The 13,045-nt window shown below is 41.9% G+C and overlaps 1 protein-coding gene across 1 annotated transcript in view; it reads left to right on the forward strand.

Annotated features, from left to right (window-relative positions):
* The window catches only part of PNPLA7 (patatin like phospholipase domain containing 7), a 131,980-nt gene that overhangs the window by 51,358 nt on the left and 67,577 nt on the right, over positions 1-13,045 (forward strand). The window contains exon 20 of the mRNA XM_026113824.2: positions 1,612-1,725. Coding sequence (XP_025969609.1) covers positions 1,612-1,725 — 114 coding nt within the window. The remainder of the gene's footprint in view (positions 1-1,611; positions 1,726-13,045) is intronic.

Below are 13,045 nucleotides of genomic sequence, written 5' to 3' on the forward strand. Positions count from 1 at the left end.
AAGTGTGCACTCTTGTTGCAAGTGAGCTCATAGGGTTGTGTGATTTTTAAATTAATTTTCTTCTACTGTGGGCTGAACTGCATGCCTGGAAAGTTGGCACAGCTTAGCCAATACACAATATATTATATAAAAAGTGGTAACTTTTCATTTGCCTGAGCTGTAGTTTTCTAATGAAAGCATTACTTCGTGTTGGAATTTGCTGTAACCATAGGCTTTTAGAACAAATTATGCTTAAAAATCCCCCTCCATCCTATATTATTTACTACTTTTTGTGCTGGAGAACTAAAATGAAAAGTGATGTCCGTTTTTATTCCAAGCGTCCATAAGTTGCTGCTAAGCATGAGCAGTGGTTTTGTTTGTGTGTTAACCTTAGCCAATGCAGTAGCTGTAATTACTAGCATTTTCTTTCTGAATACACAATGTATGGATTTAAACCCCAGTAAACACTGCGTATTGCAAAAACTTGCAAAACCGTGCACCAGGCTGTTACTAAGCAATTAAACGTTGCAGCTCACGCCGGAGCTCCGAGTGACGCCATCTCACCTGGCGGGCCAGCTCATTAAGCATGTGAAGATATTTCACCAGGGAACTTGATTTCTGCATTTCAAAACAAACTAAAACCTGGAATGGCTTCAGCGACCTGGAGAAAATACAGTGGGGGGGATTCCAGAGTGCTTTAGGGAAACAGCTGCATTTTGCAGAGTAGGATTTAGAATCCTTTCTTTGCTTGTATTGTATCAGGTTTTCCCTGTAAAGCAAAATATTTCTCTATTAGCTTTCATGGCATGATCATGTTCTTCTTTAAACACCCATCAAAAGAAAAGTTTCTAAAAGGAATGACTGGGCACATTGTTCAGGTTTGAGCATACTTTCACATGCATGCATATCTGTGCTATGTAAGCGTGAAAACATATATTAAGAAAAAAAGAAAAATAATGCTGCTTCTGGCCAGAATGTGGCGATTTGCTCCTCGTTCCTTTCTTTAATTTTTAGTTTAGTCTTTAGTTTTAGGAACTCTCGGTTGTTTCAAAGTTGCTGGTATTGAACTTCTGAGAATAAAATGAAAGCATTTCAGGATGACATTGAAAAAAAATAAAAGGGGAAAAAAAGCAGCATGTAAGTGGTGTGTTGGCTTTTTGTGGATTTTTCCCATTTAAAAATGGTTTGGAAGATGTAACACTAATTTCTGTTGTGATATGCGAGTTCAGCGCTTGCCTCAGCGTGATTGCTTTTCTGGTGAGCTGCTTGGAGATGCTCTGTGTGCGAGACCTTGCAAAACCTCAAAGAAAACTTTCTCTTGTAATACTGTCAGTGTTGTGCTATAGGTTCTCGTTCTGCAGAAAACCTGTGACTGTCCGAGATAACAGAGCGTAGGTTTGTCAGACCTGGATTAAATAGATGCTGCTTCTCACAAATGGATGTGTCTTCAGTGAGCTGCCTCCATAGGAGCTCTTGGGAGAAAATAGCACGGTCCGTTCTGAGAGCCTGTGAGCAAGGAATATGGCAGTCCAATTCCTGAGACTGTCTGGTTCAGTTTCTTATTCCTGACACTTAATTCACATCATATTGCAAAAATAATCTTTAAAGTTTGGCTTTTTTCTTCTCTCCCAGGTAGAGGCGTTAACCCATCAACCTAGAGCCACAACAGTGCACGCAGTCAGAGACTCAGAGCTTGCCAAACTCCCAGAGGGAGCCCTGACATCTATCAAACGCAAATTCCCCCAGGTAAGAACATTTAAAAAAGGTTTTCTGTCAATCTCAAAAGATGCCTGAGGAGCTAAAGCTCCCCATTACCACCAGGTCCTTGGGGTGTTTCTGCATGACTAATGCTTGCTGAGATAATGTTTTGCTCTCTTAGTCTGAGTGATCTTTCTATACTAAACTTTAACCGGCTTCTCTTCCTGTAGGTTCTCATCTTTTTTGGCATGTCTTATTGCAGTGCTGTTTTGTATTTCTGGAAGAAGTTCATGCTAAAATGTAGGACATGCATATTTAGCAAAGTGGAAATCACTTAGCGCTGTTGATAAAAAAAAAAAAAAAAAAAAAAAAAAAAAAAAAATGAAAGCTTAATTTCTAAAATCACTTAAAAATGTTGTTCATTTGTCTTGCTCACTAGGACTCAAAGTCAGCACTTGGTTATATGTGCCTCTGTTTCCAGAGCATGGATATTTGGGGGTTGGTTTTCCTCTTTCTTGCATTTTATGCTGTCAGTCCTCATTTTGCAACTGGCATGTCTCTCTGTGTCCTGAAGATTGGGATTGTTCTCTTGAATCTATCAAGTCATCTATCTTCTTTAATTTGCTTGACATTATACCTTTCTCCTGCAAATCTGGAAAGTGACAGACTTGAAATTTAATTCTTTCATCCCTAAGTGCATCAGGGACATTATACTAAGCAGTAAATCATTGCAGTGGCCTTAAAGGCAGCTCTTTAATGCTGTTACTTTTTTATTTTCCTGTTCTCTAAGACACGTACTTATTTTACCAGATTTTTTTTCAAAAACTTGACTGCAAAAGTAATACAACTAATTAAAATATGAACGTTCTTTTGCTTTCTGAAGACCCGTAGCAGCTCTTCTTTTTTGACTGGAAAATATAAACGTGTATTCATGTGTTCTCACACAACAAAAATTGTGGGAGCTTTATCTGTATTACTGCTAGGAGAATGTGTTATTTCATCACTGCAGTAAATATTCAGAAGTGATGTCACTTAAATAATCTTCCTGGTTTTCCTGCAAGCATCACTCTTTACTAAGGTGTTTCTGAATTTCTGTTATGGGTTATTAGGCACTATAGTTCACTAGTCTCTCCTGAATAGTCCTGTAATTTTGGTCTTCTCTATTTATAGAAGTATATAGAATATATTTATATTAATAATAAGCTTCCTAACCAGCTTTATGAACAGGTAGCAGTGTTCAATTTCTGTACATAACTACCCCCAAAGTAGCTAAAGATAGGGTGACATGCTGTCTTCAGTTGCCCTTTTATATATCACTCACTGACTGATCAGGAAGCGAGGAAATGAGCCCAGTGGAATTTAAAATTGCCTTACTCCCTACCTAGTGGATGGCTTTAAATGTTAGCAGTAAACATTAAACCTTTAATATTTAGTAATGCTTTGAATCGAATACTGATCTGCACAAAGGCTGTGTTCCAATTCTGCCTTTTTGTTTGGGGCAATAATTGATTTCACTGTCTTTTCTCTGCCTTCCGTCTTCCCAGGCTCCCAGTGGGCAGAATTGATTTTTGTCCCTTTCTTCCAAAGAGTATTGTTTTTCCTCACTGCAGAGGTGTGAATCTTTGCTAGTTAAAGGTGAACTTGAGTTATGTTTATAGTGCAATTCAAACGTATATTTGTAATACAATTAAGTATCTTCCCATGTCTAAAGAAGACAGTCTATCAGCCACAAATTCCTGACTTTTTTTGAATAAGGAATTATTTTTCTCAAGACTTGCATATAGTTTGGCTAGCTAGTTGCAATGAAACAAAATGCTAAAATGGATCTTTTTAAAGAAATGCGTCTCAAACCAGAGTGTTAGAAAAACACATTCTTATTTGCTGCTGTTTGAGTTTTCCAAATTCTAAGATAAGTGTTAAACTGGTACCAAAAATGTAAAGGCTTAAACTTTTACCATCGGTGTTTTTAGAACAAGCATTACAAACAAAGAGGAGTATAAGGTAGACTTTAAGTTGGGGGTTTGTGCTGTTAATGCCTTTAGACTGTCTTAAGAACCAAAGATAAAATGTTTATGATATGATCTCAAAGTTCATGTGTTTCCTTTTCTTGACTGTTAGATCCCTCAGACAAATGGAGACAAGGGTAGAAGTGAGAGAGAGTAATGGAGCAAAACAATCAGGTGGAAGGTTTGAAGTCAAGCAGAAAGTATGAAGTCAAGTGTAAAGTTCAGGCTGCGTACCACAGAAGTTTCTGAGCTAGAAATAAATAAGTTGCATACACAGAATTGGTCTGGGTAGCGGTTGCCTAGAAAAGGAATCCAGGGATTATATAACATCAAAAACTGAACATGGCTTAGCAAGGTTGTACAGTTGAGAGGGGGGGAACAGCTATGATAAAATGCTCTCTGGAGTGAAGTAATTCTGTATTCTTCCTGATACTGGAGAAGCTTCAGTATCGGCCTGTGGCAGCACACTTCAAGAAAGATGCAGACCGATTGAAGAGCGTCTGGAGGTTAGAAAGAAGGAGGACTGGTGTTCAGGAATATGCAAAGCTATAAAGGCAAAAAGCATGACGGGTTAAGGGAAGACATGATAAATATGTTCAAATACATGAAGTTAGAATGATTTATACTCAGAATTTATGATGTTTTTTCCCCTATCCAACCAGAAGAGATAAAATAATGAGGGGACAGCAGGTACACTAGTTCCTACCAAAGGATGGAGGGTTTCCCTCTTAGTCCTCTGCAAATCAGAATTTTTTTTTTCTGGAGTTGGGGGAAAGCAGCTGTGCGCCCAGTCAAACACACGGGCCCCTAATGATGGAGAAGGTAAAGTTAACTTGAATCTAGCTTGGTGGAATAGTGATCAATGCTCAGACATGGTTGCTTGCCCCCGAGTCAGGTGAACTGTTTTCTTAATGTAGAGCCAACCAGAGGAATCCTGCAACGGGCAATTGCTTTTGTGATCTTACAGGCCTCACTAGAGCCTGAATGGTCTCTATTTTTAACAGCCAAGAATTATGTAGTTACTGGGATTGAATTACCCTTGAGCTTTACTATTTCCTATCAAGAGTAAAGAACCCTTTAATTCTGGGAATTGGGGGAGAGACTCCATGCTGCCTGCTTTTCGCCAACCATGATTTTTTTGTAGATGATCCGGAAAGGGATCTAACTGTGGAATGCACTATAAGAAATTGTTACCTGATGAATAACAAAATTCTAAACATGAGTGGTGCTCGCTGACAAGGACAGGGGGGAAACGAGTGAAACTATGCTCCTTGAGCTGTGGTATACAATCTGGAAAAATTGCACGAGGGACTCATGATGCTTGGGCAAGCACCATATGCTTGCCCTCATTTTTTTTGGTTTTCTTCCCTGGGCATCTGCTTTGGTCCTGCCAGACAGGATACTGGTCTGCTGGGACCTTTTGGTCTGACCCCCTACAGCTGCTCTTATTCTCAGGGGGGGGGGAAAACAGGTGGGTGAGCAAGGGGAAGGTAATGCAAGTGCTATGTAACAGCCTAATTTTCAGAGTGCTTCCCCAGAAATGAGATGGTATTTCTAGACCCTGCTCAGTCTGAAAAGAGTCAAATGCCTATCTCCTAGGTTTTCAGGACAGCATCCCAACGCTGAGGCTCTCTGGATGTGGCATCACAGATGTTCCCAGTTGAAGGTGGTCCACAGTGCAAAACCTCTCCCTCGCCTCTGCAGGATTTGGGCCAGTGGGGGCATAACTCTCTAGCACAGTGGCCAGGGCACTGAGCCAGAGAGAGCATTTGCTCCTCTGACAGCCTCAGTGCACGCTTCTGGTGCTGCTTGAAGCTTTTCAGAGTTGCAGGAGTGAACTGGAATTGATTCTTTCTATTTTCATCGCTGCTTTCATTTCTGAAAAGTAGGACAGAGAATCAGCTTGTGATTTTTGGCATCGTGAAGCAGTTGCGAGCAGCAGCAAGAGCCCAGAATTTGTTAACAGATTGCAGAGATGTTCTAACATCAGTGTATAACTTGGATCACATTTCATAGGTTATCTTTGCCTCTGCTGAGCTGAGATTGCTTTTAGAATAGTAACTTGAAATTTAGACCTGCGGTAGTTGATGGAAATTGCATTCAGAAATTGCCTAGAAGCCGTGGGGAAGTGAGCTGTGAGACAACCTTCTGCTAACAGTAGAGCATGCTAGAAAATATGGAGTTTTTCTGCATCTTCATTTTAATTCTCTTAGTCTGCCCTTGGGTTTTAAATATGTTCAGGACCCATGGTCCGTCTTGAGCAGCGAGTCCTGCTATCTTTGTTGTGGATATTTTAACCAGAGCTCTTCTGAAGTGAATCGAGCCTTCCCGAGGGTTGTCCGCCTTACAGAGCGAGCTCGGTTGTGTGTGCTCCTCTCCAAACGCCTCCCTCGAGCACTGTGTGTGCGCTGTGCCTCGCGTTATTCCAGCTTGACGTGGCAGCAACGGAGCGGGGCAGGAGACGCCACGCTTCTAGCTTTTTCTGTGTTATTTGGTCTCCTGACCCATTAAAATAGGTTTCCTCCACTGTGGGAGAAGTGGGTGTGAAAAGGGGAAGAGAAAACCGTTCGGCGGCCGCGTAGTCACCGACCGCGGCTACCCGGCGGGAGGCGGGCAGGAGGGTGCTTAGTCATAGCAGTGATGTGGGAGTGACGTTTTCCTTCAAGACCCAGTTGATCGCAAGCCTTAGAGGCTCAAAGGGCCCCTGGGAGAAAGCTTTGGTTCTTCTCTGGACCCTCATGGCATTTGTAAAGGTGCCAGAAATTGTTGCGAATGAACATTTTAAGAGGTAGTTCGTCGCTGCTGCGCTCGAGCCTTTGGAAGCGTTCAGGCGAGACCCCTTGCTCGGCTCCCGATCCCGTGATGGGTGGCGTGCTTCGCAGGCCGACTTGGTCCAAGGCCATGTCGCGCTTCAGTCACACCATGGTTCTGTTCAAGCTGATGATCCAATTTACCTCCCCTCTCCCTGCTCCCCATCCCCAAAACCTTAAGAAAGTTGGTGGAGGGAAAAGCTCAAGTCCTGAAACAAGCTCTATAAAAATGAACCACCTATTACATGATTTTTGTATAGACAAGATGGCTGTTGTTAACTATTTTACCCCAATTTCATTTACTGTGTGGAACAGAAAACCCTTGGCAGCCCTGCTTTCCACACTAGCTTATTCATAGTGGATCTTCATGTGGTAGAAAGCCCGTTTCCTCGTCCTTTAATGAAATCGCAGATGTATGTGAAGGTCTATAATACCTTCAGTGTCAATAAACTGTCATATATTTAATTTAAAGGTGGCCAATTGTTTGGCTGATTTGAAACAGAAGCACTTAACTATTAAATATCTTATTTTTCAACTTCAAAGTTGCAGGTGAAAATATTTAGCTTAACTGTAAGCTATTTTGTTCACTGCAAGAATATTGGACTTTTGGGTAGAGTTGATGGTGCCTAGAGACTAGAAAGGATCGGAACAGACTTGGAAGGAAAACTAGGTTCAGCTTTTTGGGAGTGTATATTGGTTGGCTGTATGGGACCCAAACTGGCATGCCAGCTTTGCTCCCCGATTACCGTGGCCAAAGTGGGTTTCCCAAACCAGGCCTCTGTGCAAACCTGAAACAAGACACTGTTGACAGGAGATGGTGTGGTCCCTCCTAGGACTGACCCTCTGCTGTCTTGCCTAGGTGCTTGGCTGCTTAAAAATATTGAAAATAACCTACAGTTAAATCTGGACCTTAGTTCAGACGTAAAAGATACCATTGTCTTCAAGGTGGTGCCTTTCAGGAATTGCAAAAGAAAATGTCATGGAGCTGTTGAGCATGACTCAACCCCGTTGTTTGTTGGGATTTGTTTGCCTTTGTGCTACAGCACGGGGCAGCGCACTTGGATGCTCCAACCTCCCCACTTACTCCTCCCCTAAAATACCTACAGCCACTAAAGATGCTGGAGCTCCGCTCTAGGGGAAAGCCCTCAAGGTGGGTATCTGCCCACCTTGGGACAGGAGGGGCAGGAGGTGGTTACGTGTCCCTTTGCCCTGACAGTGAAGGGCTGTTCATCCAAACATAGAAAGAATAGCTGAACAAATTCAGGCCAATTTTATTCGATATCCAGGATGATTAATTATTTGCATACCCTTAGGAAAATGGTGGCTGCTTTAGCTCCCTTTAGCTCTTCTCTGTTTCAGAAGCACCTGGGTTACAGGATCGATGCGATCAGACGAGCTCATGGCCGGGGTGTGATTTCTTTCTGCCTCCTGTGCAGCGTGGAGCAGAGCTGATGAATTTATTGTTTTATTTTTGTTTCTATTCTTTTCTGTGTTTCTCCTCTTCTAACAAAGATGATTTTGTGCTATACAGTGCTTTTAAAATTATTTAATTGTTACTAGTAATAGACTGTGAATTTGGAAATTGAAGCTTGATGTAGATTTTTTGGGGGAGTTTTCTCATGAGCTCTCTAAGTCAGTTTAATAGAAAGTTAGTTAAGACAGGAAAAATAGCTCTGTTTGGTACCATCTGTTCCTATTAAGAGATTGTAAATTTGTCAGGCAATCCATGATATTCATAGAAAAATACTTCCTTTTGTATGCACATTTATTTACAACTGAATTCTCATTAAAATTGTTCTAAAAGGGCCTATTGTAAAGCAAATCTAAATTTCACAGTTGAATGGAAACAAAAGCTTTGACTAGAATCCAGCCTTGGGAAAATTAGCTATGTGTAAACAACAGGTTGAAATATTTTGGAGGATTACAGGAAACAGCACCGGTGTAATCAGAGCCACTCAAGTGTGGGAATGATAGTAGCTGTGGAGCAAGGGGCGCTGCTCAGGACAGTACCGAATATGTGAGGCGGATGGAGTACTCAGCTGGGCACTTGGTACCGTCACTAGCAGGTGACACCATGTTGTAATGCTGTGTGGTCTCTTCACTGAAGGAAGCTTGTTTTCAAAACTGAAATAAGCCATCTTGACATAGGCAAATGTAGAGCGCTCGGGAATGTGAAGTTTAGTCCTTGCCCTGCAGTGCACGGGCTGCAGGTTCTGCTGAGAAAACTTATATTTGTGAAGCAGAGGGGGAAAATGATGGTTTCTCAGAGCCTTTCTCAGTGTCGGATGCAGAAACAGACCCCTCCCCGTTCATTGTAAGGAAGCTGGGGACATTGGAGGCTGCTAAAATAACTTGAGTGGATCTTGGTTAGGATGGAGTTGTTTCAGAAGCAGCCACGAAGACACGGTGTTACTGGGCAGATGAGGTGGTAAGGCAAAAGCTAAGTTGGAGAAGATGCAATTGTGCTGAAGGAAGTGCCCTACTGCCATTTCAGAAAGAGAAAATACAACTTATGCCATTTGGCCTTGAACAAAAGTGTTCTGATGAGATAATCTGAAAAGGTGAGTAGGTAGGAGGAGGATCTTTTTCCTTCCTTTGCGAAATGCTTGTCTCTGCTCACAACTGAACATCCTGCCCTAGGATGGGTGATCTATTTACAGGTCCAGTAGCGCCTGCAAGAGGAGGAGAGCTTTTGGGGCTTTTGGAGAACGGTACTGACACACCTGGAATCCCAAGTAGCTTTTGATATAAGGAGATACTCAGTTTGCAATGATTCAAACCAATTTTCTAGTCCTGTAAAGTAGATCTTCTTCCTTCTGGCCTGAAAAGTCTCTTGCTATAGGCTCAGGAGAGTGCATTTTTTGTTTGCTTTTGGGTGTTTTCTGTTTGGAGTTTTTAATTTTTTTAATTTTTATTTTTTTTCCTGACAGTTGACCTATACATCCAAGCAGGTATCTAGAATCCAGGCAACACTGCCAGACCGTACATGTGTCTGTTTGGATTGCAAAGCCTTGCAAAGGTGAACTTTCTGTGTCATTTCACAGCTTGAAACAGTGGCGTTGGGTAGTACAGTGCACCTTGCAGGGAGGGGTTAACCTAGGTGTAGCAATTTAAAGAGTGTAACTCCATTTACACAGGAGCTTGTAACAGAAGCGCCTAGCTAATGTCTTTGACTGAAGGGATTAACTGTTAAGAAAGGGAGCACGGGATCTGCTTGCTGCTACCATGGTTTATAATCATGAAGAATGACAAATTTGGCTTCCTAACAAACTAAAACATGTTTGGCTCTATCTCTAGTACAAGCGGTCAAATAGTTGCATTTACTTTGCAGGTAGTTAATAATTTTAATCTAATTTAGAAACCTTCCAGTGTTCTTGAGCAAGTCAGAACTCCAACTAGCTGACTTTTGACAGTACAGATCTTTTTCTTCAAATGGAGGTCCAACCTCAACTCTAAACTGAATGATTGGGTGCCAACAGATTGGGCTGTGAATCAGTTTGTGTGGAGGACTGGGTGTGTGTTTGCAGGTCTGGGTGGGTGGGTGCTAGAAGAGACTGCAAAAATCCAGAGTGTGCTCTAGGAGCGAACATACCAGATGTTTCCGATTGTGCTGGTAAGGCGGCCTGGCCCCGGGAGATGTTTGCCACAGTGGGGATGAACCTTTTGCATTTCAGATGTCTGGGAGCTGCTCTGTGCTCTGGCACCATGCTCGGGCAAAGTGGCGTTTGGCTGGGGTGGAGGTGGAAGTTTGTCTCCTTTTGGATGTGTGGTACCTAAGTCAGTCACTGGTTCGGCTTCACTGAGGGAGCAATAGTGGGGCTGTGCAGCACACTGCACCTCAGAAACGTTGAAAATGCAGGGTTTCCTCCAGGTCAATCAGGTTTTCCCTGCAACGTTGTCAGACTTTCCTGACTTTCCCCTATTTTACCTCCTCCAAACTCACTACTGATTCCCAGTGCTTTCCCTACAAAATGCCCTTAAATAGGTTGCATAAGAATAAATGGCTGCAAAATGACTGCTCAGATGTCTGCACCAAAGGACCTGCCTGCCAGTGCCTGTGTTATCTGCCTTTCTCCTGTCTGGGGGGTGCTAGCTCACCGTTGCTCTGAGAATGAGGAATCTGACTGCATAGCAATGTCCACTTCTGCACTGGTCATGCTTGTGCATTAAGCTGGTCACTGCTGCTGCTGTGCTGGACACCTTTTGGTGGAGCAAGCAGCTAGCTCCATCCTCTAGAAAAGGATCTGTGGTATATGGGGTCCTTCACACAAGAACAAATATCTTGGACAAAGTCTTTTGTCATCTTAAACCGAACTAGGCTCTAATTAACCCAACAGGCATCTGGATGGAGGATGAAATAATTTGTTGTTTCTCAGACTTTTCTTCTTCCTTTTTTTCCCCCTCCTTTCTCTGTCCCCATGGAAAACTTCCTGACAAGGATACCAAATAAATGTTATCTAAACTATATTAGTGGTCAGAAACATTTTGGAGTCTGTGGGTTTTGAGTTCTCCCCATTTGTAGTGAATTTGGTGAGAGCTTGCTTGGCTGCTCTACAGAATAGCAAATTTAGGTTGATCGGTGAAGTTTGGGTCCGTTGTTGATCAAGAGACTTAAATTGTCTTCTCCCTAAGACTGATGGTCAGACTGCTCCTCAAGAAAGACGTTGCCATTTTGTGAAGGAAAATTTAGTGTATGTAATACAAAACTCCAAGGAAATTTGAGGCCAGCTCTTAGCTAAAATCTCAAATTGATGTTCTTTCTACGTTGCCATGACTGCAACAGAGTGACTCATCCTGTTATGGTTAGCAATTTGCTTGTCTTACAAAGTCACTGGGGAAATAATTTTTCCATATCTATATGTACCGAGGCTGGAAGGTTTGCTTTAGCAAACAAGACAAATAATATTTCCTGGTAATAGGAGCAGCCGACTGGAAAATGAGACCAGCAGGATCTATTCTTAGTTCTGTCATTAACCTTGGACATTTTCTTTAACTTTGCTATAGCTCTCCTTAACTCTCTGTGAAGCAGAGAAAGTTATAAATACAGGAGATGATTTTTAGCAGGTGGTGTTTAAAGTGGGCCAGAAGTGTGAAATGTTGGTGAAAGATATTTCTGTAACCGTTAGAGTAAAATCATAGTGTGTAGGTAGGTTGTTAGGTCAGTGTGTGAGAGATGGATATAGTGAATGCTCTCAAGAGGTGGATTATCTCTCTTAGGAAGGGAAATCAGTCTAATAATTTTATTAAGAATTCCCTTCCTTCCCTCCCTGCCTCCCGTACTTGAGGCAATTAACAGAGCTGGGTGTAGTTATGGAAAACCGAATCCCAGGACGGCAGATGTAGGCACTGTAAAGTAGTAATGAGTTCATCTAGTGACAAGGTGGGAGAAAGCTCTTGTTACATTTCTGGCAAATTGTAGCGTTTCAGATCTCCTCTGAGATTCCGAAATAATTGAGCTTGACAGGTCACTAGCAGTCAGCAGTTAGCCTGGGTGAGTCATTGCGTGTTGATGGCGGCAGTCTTGCTAGGTCCGTACTCTCTGCTAAGTGGGTATGGAAGATTGTGTCTATTATTGATGCAGACAGCAGAAACTTAAGAGTTGATCTTCTGTTGCCGAGAAGTGGGTCAATGTGGCATCTTCAGGAACTTGCAGTTACAGCTATTGTAAATAAATCACTCAACTTTGCTTAGCTCTTACTCCTTGCTGCCGTATTAATAATATGCATTGTGTTGGAAGCTACCTGTTTGCTCTTCTCCCTTCCTCCTTCAGACATCTGGAAAAAAACTGGTACTTACTAAAGCTGTGGAGTTGCATGGTCTAGAGCTTTTTTTTTTTTTTTTTTTTTTTTTTTTTTTTTTTTTTTTTTTAAGCAGGATGTATAAAATGGTTCTGGTGAGCATGCTGACCTGTCTTGATGATTACATGGTCTTTTGTTTAAAAGATGCATCCTAACGTGCTTGTGCTTTGGGAACGGAGTGTCTCTTTGTCCAAAATCCAAGGCACCCATTTACTCCTGCTTGTTTAGCTTGTTAGAGTTTGGAGATATGTCCCCAACTCTAACAAATATATATAAATATATATATTATATGTATTGTAATGTCCTCCTGAAGATGAGAGCTACTTTGACCTTGAAGTGGCTTTCTGAGGGAGAAAATCTAGTGGTTACTATATTAATTCTTAATGTGTTTCATGCCTCTTTTCAGTATTTGATGATATACTTGTGCATACCTTTCCAGAATAAATGACCTATTTCCAAGTCTGCCACTCCTTCGTATTGTAGTTAGTAGTCTTCTGCTACACAGCTTGGGAATTATTGATTGTTAACATTGAAGATAAGCTGGTCAGCTTTCAGAGAAGCTAGGCTTTTAGAATATCGGGTTGTATCAATAAAGGTCTTGTTTGGCACAGACTCGAGCCTTTCCGTGATCTATTAGAAGTGGAGGTATGCAACAACTGCTGCATAATGAGAGTGACTTTTTGTTAGAGGTGTAAGCACACTGGAGAGAGAAAAGAGGAGAGCTGGAAATATGATTTGAAATGTTTCCATAATA

This window comes from Dromaius novaehollandiae, chromosome 20, assembly GCF_036370855.1.
Source record: "Dromaius novaehollandiae isolate bDroNov1 chromosome 20, bDroNov1.hap1, whole genome shotgun sequence".
NCBI classification, from domain to species: Eukaryota; Metazoa; Chordata; class Aves; order Casuariiformes; family Dromaiidae; genus Dromaius; species Dromaius novaehollandiae.